Below are 19,012 nucleotides of genomic sequence, written 5' to 3'. Positions count from 1 at the left end.
GTTGCCTCCGGGCTGAGCTGGACATAGAGGTCATTACGTGATCTGGCCACATTGGGTAAGGCAGCAATGTGCCAATAGGCATCGAGTCTGCCGGAAATCAACGGAAGAAGAAGAAGAAGAGTCTGGCTGAGAGAGGCGGGCTGCAGCCAGACTCCTCTCAAATAGACTGGCTAAAGTGGAGCAGTGTTTTTTTTTTTTTTTTCTTTGTGCGCGTATTGATTTTCCTAGATTTCAGTCACTTAACTAAATCGGAAGTTTCGACGACGTGTCCAGCATTACCAACATTACGGACTCAAACATCAGCCTTCAAGTCTCGGCACTCGTTGAATTTTTGACGCCTACTTTAGCCTAGCTTAGCTGGCCAACCGCTAACATAGCTGCAAGGCACGTCGTCAAGCATTCAGAAATCAATTGAGGAATATGTTCTCGAGAACTACACCGGCTGCAGAAAAGTTCCAGGAGGACCTTTATGGAGTAAAACAGGAGCCCCCACGTCACCAAGACTCGACTGTGTGCAAAATAATGCACGCAAAGGTTGTTCTTCGCAGACTAGAAGGTTGGTTCACTTTCGATGGTACGTATACTGCACACCAGTGTTCCCCAAACTTTTTTGCACCGCGGACCAGTGTGATGTGGGTCCTATTTTAATGGACTTGCAATGTGTGGCAGAAAATTGCAGTAAAAATAAAATGACACGAATGGACTGAAAACGAACATTAAGTGCAGGGAAAATTTAGTTCTCCCTACGCTGCATCAATCTTTTTTCACAACACCCTCTACTAAAACTTGACCGCAAATATCCTTAGTCGCATGCATGAAGCCACGAGGTATGATGCTCTCAGTGCAAAATTGTTTAATTTAATTACAAATGAGATTTTTTTTCTCCACAGTATTTTTTTATTTTTCCAGTAAGAACCATAACAAAGCTCTATTTGCAAAGTTTACATTCTGCGTGGGACCACTTGACTTTCCTGGATTAAAAAAATAAATAAATAAATTTGATGGCTCTTTCATGAGCGAAATCAGCGAGAGGAGTATCCATTTATAGTCAAAGTCAAAATATGAAGGATTTCCTTATTTGTAAAACCGATTCAAAAAGACAAGATACCTTCACCATTGCTGATTTCAACGGAGGCGGCAACGCGCTCCATAAAGTACGTAGCTGCTCATTCAGCGACATTAGCCCTACGTAATAATGCGATTTTTTATTCTTGTAGTAATTGCACGAGTAAAATTTGAACTTGTACGACGTAGGGATGGAAAAACCGAGGCTTTCCGAAACAGTGAATAACTTTTGAGACAATTGCCTTAAATTGAATCACTGTTTCGAGGGGTTTGACACACTGCAAAAGCTCCATCTACTGGATAAACAGTGCAATTTTCTTTTTAAAAACTAAAGTTGTCAAATTGCTTCAGCATTACATAATGTATCTTCGATAGAATTAAGTGGATGTCGTCTATTTCAACTGTGAGATTGTGTCGTCATTAAGTGTGATTTACACAATTAAAGTTGACCTTTTTAAGCCCGTGTCATTGCTTTGTCTGTGAAGACGTGTTCAAAGTAGGGCTGTCAAATGATTACAATTTTTAATCGAGTTAATTACAGCTTAAAAATTAATTAATCGTAATTAATCGCAATTAATCGCAATTCAAACCATTTATAAAATATGCCATATTTTTCTGTAAATTATATATATTCTGTAAAATAAATTGTTGGAATGGAAAGATAAGACACAAGATGGATATATACATTCAACATACAGCACATAAGGACTGTAGTGGGGATTTCACTCTACTGTCATTTAAATCTGTCTATGCTGTCCTCACTCCGAAGCGTCTACTTTTTCCAAAGCTAGACAGCTAGTGAACGACGTCATAATAATCAGACTTCTTTCTTTTTCATCTGATTTATTAATAAAATGGCCTCAAACCATTGTCCTCTTTAGACCGTTGTAAAACTACAAAAAAAAGTACACAAAGCATTGCATTAGCAACAACGTTAGCTTAGCACGCTATACAGGTTCACAAAACATAAACAAAAAGCGTCTCATACAAAAAATAATAACATTTTGCTTACTAACATAATATGTACATTATTTACAACAACCATACTTACAGACAAATCTTGTCCAAGGATCATATAGGCACAACATTACAACGTAGGCCAGGGGTTCCCAACCTATTCCACTAAGGCACACTGTGGGTGCAGGATTTCATTCTTACCAAACAAGATGACAACACTTTTTCCCCAATCTGGTGTTTTACAAGTGCAATCAGTTGATTGCAGTCAGGTGTGGCCTGTTTTAGCAGAAGCCTCATTGGTTCAACTGTCTCTGCTGGATCGGCTGGAACAAAAACCAGGACCCACAGTGTGCCTTGAGGACTGGGTTGAAAACCCCTGACGTAGGCGTCAGCCCGAGACGTCCTGCAGCCATATTGAACTGGCAAGACAACAATAAACCATGTTGCAAAGCGACCACAAGAGTTCGCTGTTAGACAGCACAAAAAGCCTTGCTGTAAAACTTACCAAAAGACAGAATACTGTCTGAGCGGGACATATGCGTTAATTGCGTCAAATATTTTAACGTGATTAATTTAAAAAATTAATTACCGCGCGTTACCGCGATAATTTTGACAGCCCTAGTTCAAAGGAGTATTTTTAATACACGACAGTGCTAGTCTTGTAAGTGGCTCGTCCTAGATGTTGGGGAGTAACTCTGTATTGTTATTTTTTTGTAAATATTACAGTACAATAAGCACAGTGCATAGGAACAGGGATATTATTTATTGCATACTATAAAGATTTCCACAATCATAAGATGGAAATAATTGAGCTGAATAAAAGTAAGGAAAGGTATGTGAAATATTTTATTTTTTAATTAAGTATAATTTCTTGGGGGGGGGGGGGGGGGGTTGTGTCGTATTTGTATCTATTCTAAATAAACATATGCCACTATCTAGTGTATAACAATGTGAATGAATTTAATTAAATTTAAGTGATAATGATATTCCCACTCCTGACTTGAAAATGAGCAAATATTTGTAGCACTCGCGAAAATTCCTCCTCTCAAAAAAACATCGAATAACTGCATTATTCTGCCACTTTTTATTGCGTTCCCACCGATTGAGCGGGCGGGCTCCCATCGAGTTTTCATTTTCCTGTGGAAACAGTGTGACTCGCTGACACATTTGTGACGTTCGAGGCCTCGTCAGCGTGGTCACGTGATTTTTGGCTTGCACGACGCCGTTTTCGGAACACTGCTTTGACACACCTCTACTTCATTTGCTCGAATCAGATTCGAGCAGGAAGGCTCGAGCATTCCATCTCTAGTACGACGTGAATAAATGTCGAATTAATATTACGAGAAGTCGAAAGCATCTTGTGTTTTAGAATCGGTTTTACGAAAAGGAAGTCCTTAATATTTGGCCTCATCTACATCAAATTATAATCAAGACTGATTTATTCTAATGCTTCGTCATAGCTCACAGCTAAGGTACATGTATGCAAAGTGCTTTGCGGATTACAGCTACATTACCCCTACATAATAGAACGACTTTTTTTCTGGTAGCAATAGTACGACTGTAATCTAGTAGTTTTTTTTTTTTTTTTTTTTTTTTTTTAATTTAATTTTAATTTGATTAATTTATTTGGCCTAGTACTCTGTCGTACAATATCCTCACAACAATCACAGTCCTTTATCATTTATACTTATTTCAACATTTATTCATTTATTTCAATTTGTATTTATTTCATTATTTATTTTAACATTTATTTCATTTTGTTTTTAAAATGTCATTCTTGCACTCTCGCTCCCTTTGTAACTGCATGAAATAATTATATCTGTCATTGGCTCTTCAAACTCGATGGACGAGATTTGAGTTGCTCTAGTCAAGCTATTTCTCCTTCCTTCCCAACATGGGTAGCATTGTGGAGGCTGGCCTGATGGCAGTAATGAACTAAATTGCTGTGTTTTGTAAGCCAGATGCGCTGCATCAGCATGATCTGCTGAAATCTGTAACATGTCCGCTATTAAATCCCTAGAGAGCTCATGCTCAACAATCTCTGCCATGTGGGGAAGGCATGGAGTACAATGGGAACAAGAGTGCAAGAATGAAAAAAAAAATAGAAAGTGAAATATATAAAACTAAATAAATATACATTGGAATACATAAATAAATGTTGAAAGAAATAATGGAAATAAGTAAATAAATAAAAAATGAAATATAAAAATTGAGATATCTATCTATCTATCGATCTATCGATCTATCTATATCAAAACTGAACTAAATTAAAAGTGAATTGAATACATAAATATTTAAGTGAATAAATGAATATTGAGATACAGTATAAGCATTTCAATGACACATTTAATAATTTATTTGATTTTTGCATTTCCGTTCCTCTATACAAATCCAAGTCGCACATGAAAGGAGAAAAACACCTGCACCTTTGTGTTTACAGTGAAATAAAATTTGTTCTTTATCACAAATTGTTGCGTCATGTTATGGTTTTAAATTACATTTTGAAGGTGTTAAAAAGTATTCAATTTGACTTTTAGAATGTTGCAAGAACCCTGAAGCAGATTTATTCATCGATAAGTTGTTGCAGCCTTAGGCACAATGGGTTAGAGTTCAGAACCCTGTTCAGAAACGGTGTCGAGTCTGACAATTTTGCAGTGTTTTAGGCATTTATTTCAGAACATAAAAGCCACTCATTTGCTGCCCCACACACAGACACAATATATGGCTTGGGTTCTTTTATGCTTTTATTCCTTTTTAATGTATTTTATGAGACTGTTTTTGTTGATATTTTCCTGATTATAATGTGATGTCGAGCACTATGAATTCATTTGTGTTGGATTGGATGACAACAAAACAGGAATAAAGAAAAAATGGCCAAGGAAGAATTTTCTCCAACAGAAAACGACTTTGGGGACACAAGTTTGCAAATGACAAAATAAGATTTGTTTGTGGTCTTGTAGATCTATATGTCAGCCAAGCCCAGCCCAACTTATGTTTTTGTCTTAGTTAATAAAATATGATGTCAAGCGATTTGAATTACACTGTGTCGTAGTGGCTAACAATAAGATACGAATAAATACAAAATCATTACGAAGGATTATTTCTGAAGCAGTAAATATTTTGTGGACAGAAGGGCAAATGAAGAAATAAAATTTGGCCCATGTGTGATTGTGGTCTTTGTCTTGCAGATGTCGGTCAAGTGCATCGTCCTGAATGCCAGGAGTCTGCTCACATGGGAGAAGAGGAGGAGAAAGAGTCGCCATACGTCAAGAACGTGGAGGAAAAATTCATCCACATTAAAGAGGAGTATTTCATTAGAGTTGAGAAGCCCCACATTGAGGAGCAGCATCAACCTCAACCCCTCAAAAAGGAGCAGGAGGACCCGCTATATGTTAAACTGGAGGTGGTTGACATGCCCAAGTGGACTGATGAGACCTTGAAGGGTGAAGATGGAGGTCCAAGTGAGGCCAACAGAGGGGCGGAGCCTATGAGTGGCAGCAGTTCAAAAGGATTCCAAGCGGACTACCTCATAACTCGACCATCAGAGAGTGACGACTTCACATCACGCTCGCTGTTCTGTGAGTAACACGATACTCAACTTGAGGGGAGTGCGGGTTTCTTTCTGAACAACTGTCATTTTGTGGCATTTTTTTCAATCCGTTTGGTCTTCATGCGATAATGTGTCCAGTCCTTGTTGTTTGACTATATTACTTACTCATTTTGACGTCGGCACATCAGCGCAAGTTAAAAGACCAAATGTGAAGTAATTTTATAAAATGCCAAATAGTGTCACAATTAAAGTAATTAAACATTGTCCAACAAATAAAGCATGAAAAAATAATTTATATGTTGTATATTTGACAAAATAATCACGTTTCCGAAGTTCGAGCCTGAAAGGGGACGAACCCGGAAGTGATACGTCACACCGAGAATAGCGATGGCAGCGCTCCATACAGCCGCCCTACAAAGCCCTTCAAACAATGATTCAAACAGCGATATAAGTGATAGATCGAGCGCAAGTGTGGAGATCCAAGTTTTTGAAGAGTTGGAGGAAGAGGAGTTTGTAATTTTATGTTGGACCGTACATGTATTAGCCAGACGCTAATCAGGATGCAAACAATGTGCCCAGACTGACTGACTGACTTTACGGCTCCACCCCCCTCGGCCACTGCCGTGCGCACCCGCCGGGGTTGGGCCATTGTCCCTCCTCGGCGCAGGGATTTTGAGTATGGGTGAATTCTGGGGGGGGCTGGTGTGGTGTTTACATAATTCACCTGCCGGAACTTGTGTTAAGAGGTTCTGCACAAACTGTTTTTGTTGTTGCACTTCCGGTGTGGTTACCCCGCCTCCGTCTCCGTTTCTTCGGCGCGACAATATCATATTTATTTATTTAAATAAAATATATGATTCAACAGGAACGATGGAAACATGCCCATATAACAAAAAGCTTCCTTTTAAGCTGCTTTATTTATTTATTTTTTTACAGGAAAGTGTAAAAACATTAACCATTTTAAAGGGAGTACTTATTTCTTTGAACAATACAATAAAATTTACACTGGTGGAATGAATTCCACATTTTCTGGACACAAAGTGTCTTTAGAAATAAAACTACTTTTAACCAATATACTTTGTTTACACAGATTTCTGTACTATTTCGCATGTTTGTGGTGTTACCGCTGTACTTAATCATGGTTTTACACGTTCTGCATATGAAATACACGTTAGCGAATTAGCTAATTAGTTTAGCGCTCAGCGCTAACTATTAACATCTCAAAAACAACAACTATAAAGGCTAAACAGTACAAGAGGGTCCTTGTACTCACCTATAACACGCTCACGGGTCTTAGCAACACACTCAGGACATTTTTCAATTGAAATGACTTGAAACTACTGCTGTACAACTCAAAGACAAGGAGTAACGAACTCTCTCTCTACACCTCTCACTCTAAAAAGTAACTTGTGCACCGAAGCGCGAATGTCGGGTCTCTGCCTGTGTCAAACACAGATGTATTGTCCAGTCTTTTTGAAAAAGAGTAAATCTCTCGCTCAGTAACCGGCAGCATCCATCATAATGTTGTGTGTGCGTCCGATAAAGGTGTCCGGGCGGCAGACGTCTTTTTTAAAAATGTGTCCTTTTCAGTTATTTGACACGGAGAATGGAAGTCTAAGTGTCCGGTTGGTCTGAACAGTTTTAATAATTCACATTGAGAGTATGACTTCCATTGTGATCATTCAACATATCGCGTTTATTATGACAAAGCAGTGAGCAGGAAGGGGTTATGGGGGAAGAAAAGAAAAGAAACACAAGAGAGGAAAGAAAAGAAACACAAACAACAACAAGAAATACATTGCACGCCTACATTATTAATATGTTGGTGTTATTGTCAGCTAGATGTATTTCCGGTTGACACCATGTGGGGGGGCTTGTTTACTAAAAGTAAAGGTTGCGAACAATTTCGAATGAACATTGACAGTCAAGTAAAAACGCATACTTTTTACAACAATAGCTTTATCTGGTGAAATTTACACAAGGAATGCACGAAAATAAAATTCCTGCTGTGCAGGTTTGTAAAAGGCAAATGTAGCTTATAATATATAAGGAACTTTAGGAAGCATACGTAACATGTTTGGAAATAAAAATAAGCCAAACCTCGATAACTGTAAAAACACACAAAACTAATAACCAACTCCTGGCGCAGTCAGAACAAGTCCAAATTGAATTGAACTGCAGTAATTCACCTGTGGAAGCAGGTAGCCCGGTACGCCCAATCCAAAGAGCAAGCACATTTTCTTTGCCACATTGTTCTAACGAGTCTGGCTTTTATTTGGACACTGTGGCAATACTAGACGACTGTATCCTGTTGTTCGTCTTGTTCTCCTTAGACATTTCGACCTCAGGGATATGGATGGGGGAGAGGGATGCATTTACAATTCCAATTAAAACATTCAGTATTATATATACGACAAGAGTATCTGAATATTTACTGTAGTATGCATGTTGTAATTCAATACATATTGGCTCGACCATGAAAAATAAGTTAAAAGAGTCTGTACTGGCCTGTCCTGTTGAAGGTTTTGTATAAACTCATTGGCTGCCATTGACGATGCTTGACGTCAAATTCATTAAAAGTGGGAGAGTTGGCAAAGAATGTTAATAATTGCTGCCAACCTACAAACGGACAATTGTAATTGGATTTTTAGCTATTTATGGCCGATAGTTTTCGCCACTGAATTTTCGGTCACATCTTTATGCGAAACAATGTCTCTTGTGTCTCAAAATGGAATGTGTATTTTTGCACTTTTTTTTTTTTCATTGAATATTTTTTGAAACCTTGCAATTAGGAGTGGGAGCCTCGGGGCACCTCACGATACGATACGATTCGCGATACAAGGCTCACGATAACGATTATATCACGATACAGCGATTATCGATATATTGGTCAGAAATTGGATACATGACATTCTACGATACAACTGTTGAAACGAAAAAAAAAAAAAATATTTGAAAATAGAAAAAATACTGTTTAAGTCATTTATTAAACAGTGACACCTTTTCTGTGCAACATTGCTGTAAAATATAAATCTACTGCAAATTGTGCCCCTGCACATATAGAGGAAACCAACCACGACCACTGATATCGCTTGGAGAGATCATGATGAATGGCACCCTTAATTTATTTAAAGTTTTAAATCTTTAAAAAAATAAATAAATAAAAAGTGCCGTAGGTGTCAGCAGTTGAGCTTGGAGTGGGGCAATGATAAAATTGGTGGGTCTTTTCTTCGGATATGAACTTTGTTGCTTGGTTTGAGCACTTCCGCTATCTGCTTCAGCATTTAAGATGTCAGACTTGCTCAGTCACAGTCTTCCTCACCTTAAAAACAACAAAATAAAACAAAAAATATTAGCTACTTCATAGCGTTTGAGTTGAAGTCCTGATTTTTTTTTTTTGTGTTGGAAGTATTGAATTAAAAAAAATATGAATTGAATGTATAGAAATTAAAAATTCAATAATTACCTATTTTTAATATGTAGGCTACATTAATTATCATGCACATCACTTTATATATCTTGGAACCTATTCAAACCATTTTTATAGCTTATTGTATCAAAATGACAGTAATAACAGTTTGTGTAGAAAACTAGATGGAAATTGGTTCTCAAATAAATCGGTAAATTCATGTGGGCTTGTTCGATATTCATTTTCATCCAGTTTAGTGTCCTGGTTTATTTTATATCATTCAACACCAAATGTCATCAAAATAATACATGTAAATTAAAAAGTCAATTACATTGCAAAACTTTCTTACCTCAAGTGATGAAAGCGAAGCTCACAAACCCCAGTGTCCACTACGTCACCAGCTCCCAGTGAAACTTATTTTTCTTGGACAATTCTTGCATACAGCAAAGTCCTTGTTCACCTTACTTCCTTTCTTGTTGGTGTAAAATCTAAAGTGTGTCCCCATGTGTGATTTGTAGCAATATTTTTCTCCTTTTTTCCTCCACCGTTCTCACTGAGCTTTTTTATTTTTTCAACCCACTTGGAGCTTCCTCTTCTTCTCTAGACAACTTGTGCGCACTTTACCCTCACCGCCACTCACGAGCGCCCCTAACGGACCGCCAAGGAATTGCTCAACAAACATTGAGCAGTTTACAGCATCCATACTCCATTGTATGGCCAATATGTTAAATAAAAGTATCGATTCTTGGCGGGAGCATATCGATAACCCATCGGGTTGCAAAATATCGCGATATATCGCTGTATCGAGATATTGTCACACTCTTACTTGCAATGTACTGAATCCGCACAGCGTGAACGGTATAGTCGTGAAAGATCACTGTTCTCATCTTCTCCAAGTTTTGCACAAAGAAAAGACAGGCCGATGACACAGTGATGGTCCATAAAATATATCAGTGGTTTTCTTGTGTCTTGCAGGTTTCAGAAAATATCTTGGTGCTGAGCCAGAATCTTCTGGCATAAAAGAGGATGTTGACCTCCCCCAAATCAAAGAGAAGGAGAGAGAACAGCAACTTCCAATCAAAAAGGAGGAGGACGAGCTGCCGTTTGGTCAAGAGGAGGAGCATGTCACCAGGTCAACTAGTGAGCCCTTGAAGAGTGAAGATGGTCTGAATGAGGCCAGCAGAGGGACGGAGCCTCCAAGCGAGGGGAGGAGCAGCAGCAGAGGAGGATTGCATGCAGATATTTACATTGCTCAATCAGACAGACTTGGCGCCTCGTTACACTTACCGTACAATGATGATGGTCATAAGACATCTGATGGTGACGACAAACTCTGCAAATGCTCTCAGTGTGGGAAAACCTTTGCTACTAAGCAAAGTTATCGTAGGCATATGAGGATCCACACTGGTGAAAAGCCTTTTGTCTGCTCAGTTTGTGGTCAAAGATTCAGTTGCAATAGCACCTTAGAACGACACACACGAACCCACAGTGGCGAAAAACCCTTTTCCTGCACACTTTGTGGTCAAAGATTCAGTCACAAGGGATCCTTAAAACGACACACAAGAACCCACACTGGCGAAAAACCTTTTTCCTGCCCAATTTGTGGTCAAAAATTCAGTCACAACAGCAACTTGATACTCCATACAAGAACCCACACTGGTGAAAAACCTTTTTCCTGCTCAGTTTGTGGAAAATGTTTTGTTCAGGCGGGACACTTAAAAAAGCACAAAAAAACTCACACTGGCGAAAAGCCCTTTTCATGCTCTGTTTGTGGAAAAGGTTTTGTTCAGGCGGGAGACTTAACAAAACACACAAGAACCCACACTGGCGAAAAACCTTTTTCCTGCTCAGTTTGTGGCCAAAGATTCTCTGAGAAGGGAAACCTAAAACAACACAAAAGATTCCACACTGGAGAAAAACCTTTTTCCTGCTCAGTTTGTGGAAAATGTTTTGTTCAGTCAGGAGACTTAATAAAACACACAAGAACCCACACTGGCGAAAAACCTTTTTCCTGCTCAGTTTGTGGCCATAGATTCTCTGAGAAGGGAAACCTAAAACAACACACAAGAATCCACATTGGAGGAAAACCTGTTTCCTGCTCCGTTTGTGGAAAATGTTTTGTTCATACAGGAGACTTAACCAAACACACAAGAATCCACACTGGAAAAAAACCTTTTTCCTGCTCAATTTGTGGTCAAGGATTCACTCTGAAGGATCGGCTTAAGAGGCACGTGTGTGTTGGTGTGAGAAGCAGTGGTCAATGACTGATTTGCCTGTCATCCATGCTGGCTTCATCAGATTTTGCATGCAGAACAATTGTATTCTGTAGAGCTCAAATCCTGTTGAGGGTTGGCACTTTTGGTCCCTTACATGTGCTTTGTCCAATCCTTGTATGATGTGCATCCACACTATACCCAAAAGTATTTGCTTACCCGATTTAACTCTCAAGTGCCATTATATATATCTAATAGCCTCCCTCTTTCAAACTACCCTTTTCATGGATAATTTTTGAAACCATCATATTAAAGTGATTCTAAAAGACTCACGAGATGATTTCATCAATGTTGACTTTAGTGAATTATTAACTCATTCACTCCCAGCTATTTTCACCGGAGCAAGGTCCTTCGCTCCCAGTCGTTTTACTGGATTTTGACTGTTTTTGCAAGGCCCACAGAAAATTCTGTTCTTTTGCTATACGTTTCCCTAATCGCTGCCTATCTCATAAAAAGGATTTTTTTTGAGTCTCTGCGGGGTCTGCTCAGCGAGCAGCACGGGCGGCAACGGCATCTTCCACTGCACTGGTGGTCCCGGTCGTTCTGCTCGGGCGTCCTCTCGGTTGTTCTGCTCGGTTGTCCGCCACCTGTTATCATTCCGCCGGCGCTCCGACGGTGTGGCCCGGCCTTTCGTTGCTGTTGAATCGGGTTGCGGATCTTACCAAATGCACTACTGCCCTCCAGTGTCCAGTTTTATTGCTTTAAAATGGATTTTCAGCTTTTTGCTTTGGAGCTCAGTTGAATCAGGACCCAGAGATGTCTTTTTTATGGAAAAAAAAAACGTAAAAGACGTATAAATACATCTTTGAGACACTGAAACAATTAAAAATAGAACATATTTATTCGTTTTTGGGAGCAAATGAGTTGATAAATTATTATTATTAATTAATTGCGAATTGCAGCTTTTGTCTCCCTTTCAGACAGAATAACATCATACAAATGGGTAGTAGTGGCACATATCCTCCTTAGGACCATGTATATTGTATAAATGCAACTCTGTTTAAAATGGTAAAAGACTGAAAATGGCTTTGGCTCCTTTTTTTTTTTTTTAATTTCTATACCGAAATGCAACTGACTGTGCCCAATGTGCCACTAATATTGCACTAAATCAACTTTAATACCAGCAAACATTGTCCAAAGAATTGATATTGTATCCTCATTAAACTAGTGATTTACTCCCCACTTTTTCAAAGTAACACAATACATACTTGAAGAATACTACAATCTCCGGTTGGCTGTAAGCCTGTATGTGAGGTGCCATCCTTTGAGCGGAGGTCCAAAAGGGGAAGTTTAGAATTTTTCACTCTTCGAGTTAGCGGGAGTTTAATTAGTCAGTGGAGTTGATTTTAACAAATTCAGTGCAGTTTGTTATTTAATAATTTCGGGGCTCCGGAGTGGCTAAGCTAGCGCAAGTCTATGAGCCTGTCCTAGCATGCAAATAAAATTCAACATATCCACGCATGAAAATCACAGATGACCCATGCAATCGATAGTTTTAGCTATGTTTTCAGGATGAAGTTATTAAAATTTATCATTCCATGCCAATATCTGCAGCATGAAAAGCAATATTTTTAATCCAGTAGCTCTAGGTAACAGGCTGCAGGGCGGAGTGATATTTTTTCCACCGTTTAGGTTTTGTCGTAGCCAACAGCGAGTATCTGCAGTTTGTATTGTTCCTTGTTCTTCATAAGGAATTTGTGGAAACTCATTTGCCCATTTCTTCTCTCTGTTTCCACAGCTTCTAATTGCACGTTTCATTATGTTGCCGTTCTTCCGTCATGACTCTTTAAACTGACACTGCATTCGAGGAAGGTGGGAAAGCGAAGTTTTCCAAACTTCGACTATGATACATACTGTATCATTGGAACACCACTCGAACAGGGAGGCCCTTGTCGCGAAGTCAGGAAAAAAAGGTGCCCCGACTTCACGAGTTGCTTCAATCAGATGTCAATGCAGCATGAGCACAGGTGCCTGAAGCACTCCTCTTTCTTGTGGTGACATTCCACATCTAAAAAAAAATAGTTTGTCAGAAATAAATGAATTACATCAGTTTTGTGTGACATTGTTTTGTCCCCATTGGTATTTTGAACAACAGATCACCATTTTAAATTTATTCGACTGTTAGATGTGTTAATATCATTTTTTATTGGCATACTAGGGAAGGGACCATTGACTCTCGCTAGCTTAGCCACTCCGGAGTCCCAAAATTATTAAATAACTAACAACCTGTACAGAATTTGTTGAAATCAACTCCGCCGACTAATTAAACCCCCGCTATGAATGGCTGAGTCAAAGCCCAGATCTTAATCCCACTGAGATGCTGTGTGGTGACTTGAAAGGAGCTGTACATGCAAGAAACCCCACAAACATCTCACAGTTGAAAGTATTTGGCGTTGAGGGGTGAGGCAAACTTTCTTTAAACCGCTGTCAAAGACTGGTAAATGGCTACAAAAAGCGCCAATAGCAAACTGCAATATTCAAGTGTTAATCTGAAAACAAGTGTTAAGAAACTAGTATTCCTTTAGAAGTAATTCACTAGGTTTTAAATTTTCATTCACGATGTCATTCTGCCCAACAGGTAACAAGTAACTCTGGATGGTCTTGGCATCTTTTACGCGAGTGCTCTGTTTTACTGGCCAGGCATGTACAATGACATACAAACATTTTGCACCACATGTCTGACCTGCCAAAAAACCTCACCACCTCGCCGATCTGACAGGGCCTTCATCCGCTCCCGATGATATCCACACCATTGTGCCGAATTGCCATGGACATTGTTGGACCATTGGTCAGAAGTGCTTGGGGCCATCAGTACATTCTCGTAATTTGTGACTATGCCACTAGATATCCCGAAGCCTTTCCGTTACGTACCATTACTGCTCCATCAGTCCTCCATTGCCTTGTTCAGTTATTCTCCGGAGTTGGGATCCCCGATGAAATCCTGACTGACCAGGGAACCAATTTCACTTCTCGTCCCTTACAGTTATTTCATTAACAGTTAGGGATTACAGCCTTGTATACCACACCTTAGAGAGGTTCAACCAAACGCTGAAGAGGATGCTGAAGAAGTTTGTGGGTGACACTGGAAGTGATTGGGACAGATGGCTGCCATCCCTTCTCTTCGCCTATCAAGAGGTACCACAGGCTTCCACTGGATTCTCACCCTTTGAGCTTTTGTACGGATGGGACGTGCTGGGGCCCTTGGACATGCTAAAGCAAAACATGGGCAGCAACAGAGTCCAAAGCCAGTGAGCGGGGAATCATCCAGTATGTGCTGAAAATGAGGGATGGCCTGTCCAACTATCTCTAGGAGGCTGAAGAGAACCTGAAGGAGGCACAAAAGAAGCAAAAGCTATGGTATGACCAACAAGCCAGACACCATGACTTCCAGCCGGGCCAGAAAGTATTGCTGTTACTACCATCCTCCAGCAGCAAGTTGTTGGCAAAGTGGCAAGGCCCCTACACAATTCTGCGACGAATGGGACCTGTCACCTATGAAGTACATCAGCCTGACAAGAAAAAAATCAAAGCAGACCTACCACGTGAACCTCTCCCATCTCAGTGTCCAGTGTTGTTTCGGGACCATCCCTCTGTGGCCGGTTTTGGGCGGTTAGGTTAGTCCGTGGGTGGGACGTGGTTGCCACAGCGACCGCCGCTGGTCTTGACGTCCCAAGCGCCCGCTATCAACTTTGTTATCCGGGGCTGGCTCTACTTGCTTTAGGACAAAGCGCGCTGCTCTTTGTCCATGTTGTGGCCAGGAGAACTGATTGCGATAGTTGGTGCATCAATCTTGCTCGTGACGCACACGTTGGGCTTCTGTGATAAGATAGCGTTGTGTGTCTATTCTGCTTTTTTCATTAAACTATGGTGTGCTATTTATCTTATGTTAGGTGTATTTAGAGTAGTTCAGTCCTACAGTAAATATGGAACATGACACTATTCCCTGATTAATTATATTACTTGTGTTCGAGTAATGCAGTTAGATGGTGTCTACGAGAAACGGTACCATTTTTCCATGTCCCCCTCATGAGCCCCGATAAGGTGATTCACTTTACTGTGTTCAAGGGCATGGAGTGAAGTCTGCCTAAACTATCGTTAGATGAATGTGTTAGACTAATGCAAACAATTATATGGTGTGTGCGAGAACTGTACCTATTCCCTTCAATACCAACTGCAGAATGTGACCCGCCAAATGGCCAGGAGGACTTTTGAGTCGGCCACAAAGCACCTCTCGGACGCGGAAAAGTCAATGGTGGCTGACTACCTCACCCACTCAAACGCCACAGCTGAAAAACATTAAAGGATGAAGAAGACAGAGTACCTCAAGGATGCAATTGAGATCATCAAGAAGTTGGGTGCTGACCCCGGAAGGTCAGCATAACAGATGTTACCAAAACAGTATGCTTAGTTGCATATAAATGAGGACACTGTAGTCATATTGCTTTTGTTTTTATTCAGCAGTGAGCTTCAGTCACCTGGCACGTCCAGATGTCCGTCCAGAAATCCGGAAATGGAGTTCCAGAAGAGTGTGGATGCCTTCATCCGGGACCATCTGGTCACGGTGGATGGGGAAATCCCAAAAGTTTCAATCTGCAAGAAATACAGTAAGGCTGATGAGAAATGCATGTATACTCACTGGAGGATTACCCAGAAGCAGATGAGAGCGGACGCTGCCATCTCTAAGTATAAAATCAAGCCGTTTGCGTTACGAGTTGCCAATCTTAGCCTGCACAAAACTAACTTTTGTTCTCCACCGCAGCACTTTTCTCGCCGACTCCCCGCTGAGCCAATAATCAAAAAGTGGTTCGGTAAACAAGACTGGAAGACAAACACGCCGTCCGCGCAAGAAATCGCCCAATCTTGGAAGCCCTTGGGCCACGTCAAGGGCATCCACACATCAGTGCACATCCGGAGACTCGTCAGCTCTCAGAAATGGCAGGGCCTGGAAGTGAAGACCATCGCCGGGCCCAAGGGAAGAGGGTTGTTTGCCGAGCGACCCTTTAAGGCTGGGGAAGTGGTCTGCGACTACCATGGCCGGCTAGTAACAAGAGAAGAGGGAGATAATATCCACCGGACGACGGCATTGGCAGACACGGGCTACATGTTCTTCTTCACCAACAAAGACAAGCAGCAAATGTGCATCGAAGCCCACCTGGAGAGATACTCCTGCCACCCTGATCGGCAGACATTTAGACGCCTCATCTACCACTCCAGGAAGAAGTTCAACCTGCGCCCTGGGGTCTTTCGGATGACTTTTGAGGCGAGCGAGAGAGACGTGCTGCTCTTCGTGGCCCACAAGAACATTACCAAAGGAGAGGAGTTCCTTTTCGACTATGGCGTCAACCGAAAGCAGTTCTGCGGCGAGAGTTGAGACCTAGATTGGCTGGACTGATGTTGTATTAACATGTTATTATTGCCCCATGCTGCTTGTTTGATTGTTTTGACATTGTGCATTTTTTAGTATTAAAGTGTGAAGTTGCTTAAGTCATGTTGTTTTCTTGTTTTACTCATTTCAACGGAATCCTTTTAGCAAAAAAAAAAAAAAAAGTCTTCAACCATTTGAATATCACTTTTCCTTAAACTGCTTGTTTTACTTAGATCTATTTTATAAATACAATAAAATCACTATCATTAAAAAAAAGTCTTCAATTGACTGAATCATTTAAGCCCTTTGAGTGTTTTAAAAATTATTTTTTTAAAAAACAAGTCTCATGCTTGTTTAAAAAAAAAAAAAAAAAAGGCTTGTTTTACTTAACTCTATCTTATACAATTTAAATCTATCATTTCAGTTTGATTGAAACATTTCAGCCCTTGGAGTGTTTAAATGACTTAGTGTCTGCTTTCCCCTCACCCATCCGACTTGGAAGGAATGACAACTGATATGTCTGCATATCTCCCTGAATGAGGCTTTCAAAGTTTCAGCCTCTGCAAGCAGTGTTTGAAAAAGTTTTAAAACAGTCTGACTGAAACATTTATGCTTTTTGAGTGTTTTAAAGAGTCGTTAAAAAGTCTCATGCTTGTTTTACTCAAAATTTCATACTGACAACTGATCTGAATGCATATCTCCCTGAATGAGGCTTTCAATGTTTAAAAAGTCTCATGCTTGTTTTACTGAAATTAAAATCACTATCATTTCAGTCTGACAACTGATCTGAATGCATATCTCCCTGGATGAGGCTTTCAATGTTTCAGCTTGTGCTGTACTTAGAATTATTTGAATTGAATGACATCTATTATTTCAGTCTGACTAAATCATTTTAGCCATTTGAGTGTTTTAAAAATGCTTGTTTTACTTAACTCCATTTTATACCATTTAAATCTATCATTTCAGTTTGATTGAATAATTTCAGCCCCTTGAGTGTTTAAATTACTTAGAGTGATTTTAATTTTTATAAAACACTATCATTTCAACTGAATCATTTCAGCTCTTTAAAAAGAGTTCAAGAGTCTTAAATAAAACTCTTAAATGCAACCAGATACCCTGAAAGGCACATCTGATCTGTGTGCTTTCCTCCCCTCACCCATTTGGAGGGAATGTGCTGTACTTATTTCAGCCCTTTGAGTGTTTGAAAAATGCCTGTTTTACTTAACTTTATTTTATACAATTTAAATCTATTTCAGTTTGATTGAATAATTTCAGCCCTTTAAATTAGAGTGATTTTACATTTTATAAAACTATCATTTCAACTGAATCATTTCAGCTCTTTAAAAAGAGTTAAAAAGTCTAAATAAATCTCTTAAATGCCACAAGATATCCTGCAAGGCACATCTAATCTGTCTGCTTTCCTCCCCTCACTCATTTGGAGGGAATCACCATGACAACTGATCTGTCTGCACAAACTGGTCTGTCCGCTTTCCCCCACCCATCCGACTTGGAGGGAATCACTACGACAACTGATCTGTCAGTATATCTTACTTAATGAGGCTGTGCAGGCAGTGTTTTAAAAAGTCTTGTACTTAAAATTATTTAAATTACATGAACTATTCTTTAATTTTACTCGTTTTGAATGCCTGTGCTGTACTTAAAATATTTGAATTGAATGCTTTAATTTTACGTGTTTTTAAAACTGACTGACTGAAACATGTATGCTCTTTGAATGTTTTTAAATAGTTTTCGAAAAGTCTCATGCTCGTTTTACTTAAATTAAAATCACTCTATCAATTCAGTCTGACAACTGATCTGAATGCTGAATGTTTTAAATAGTCTTTAAAAAGTCTCATGCTTGTTTTACTTTAATTAAAACCACTCTATCATTTCAGTCTGACAACTGATCTGAATGCATATCTCCCTGAATGAGGCTTTCAAAGTTTCAGCCTGTGCTGTACTTAACATTATCTGAATTGAATGACATCAACTATTCTTTTAAACACTTTACTTAACTCTTTTTTTAAATAAAATTTAAAATCACTCTTATCATTTCATTTCAGCTCTTTAAAAAGTCTCAATGAAAAATGGAATGTGTTTTAAAAAGTCAGTCTAATGCTTGTTTTACTTAACTGTTTCATAAAAGTCTCAATAAAAACTTTTAACTGGAATCAGGGACCTCTCCCCCAGACTGAACTGTCTGCTTTCCTTCCCCTCACCCATCCTACTCCCAGAATGACCCAGTGTGGTCTGAGAGAAATCTGGACTTTATTGCCATCCAGTGGTAAAAACTGGCACTGCACACAAAAAGTTACCAGACGGAGTCAAGTCAAAATCAGCCACACAATGCAAGATTATTCAAGGAATGGTAGAAAATGCACACACAGGTATGT

General features: G+C 39.6%; 1 protein-coding gene across 3 annotated transcripts; it reads left to right on the top strand.

Moving 5' to 3' along the window:
* Positions 1-115: 115 nt before the first annotated feature.
* Positions 116-18,328, top strand: LOC130904804 (gastrula zinc finger protein XlCGF57.1-like). 3 transcript variants are annotated; one of them, XM_057817837.1, is made up of 5 exons: positions 116-556; positions 5,211-5,600; positions 9,957-15,625; positions 15,713-15,937; positions 16,014-18,328. In XM_057817837.1, the coding sequence occupies exons 1-3, from the start codon at positions 421-423 to the stop codon at positions 11,243-11,245; spliced, it is 1,815 nt and encodes a 604-aa protein (XP_057673820.1). In that variant the 5' UTR covers positions 116-420; the 3' UTR covers positions 11,246-15,625; positions 15,713-15,937; positions 16,014-18,328. The 3 variants fall into 3 exon arrangements, with proteins under 3 accessions (XP_057673820.1, XP_057673819.1, XP_057673818.1); XM_057817836.1 differs by having other exon boundaries at positions 116-574; positions 15,716-15,937; positions 16,014-18,327; XM_057817835.1 differs by having other exon boundaries at positions 116-574; positions 16,014-18,327.
* Positions 18,329-19,012: the final 684 nt, after the last annotated feature.

This window comes from Corythoichthys intestinalis, chromosome 16, assembly GCF_030265065.1.
Source record: "Corythoichthys intestinalis isolate RoL2023-P3 chromosome 16, ASM3026506v1, whole genome shotgun sequence".
Classification (NCBI taxonomy): Eukaryota; Metazoa; Chordata; class Actinopteri; order Syngnathiformes; family Syngnathidae; genus Corythoichthys; species Corythoichthys intestinalis.
The sequence above is the reverse complement of the archived record's forward strand: the minus strand, read 5'-3'. Positions and strand labels throughout refer to the sequence as shown.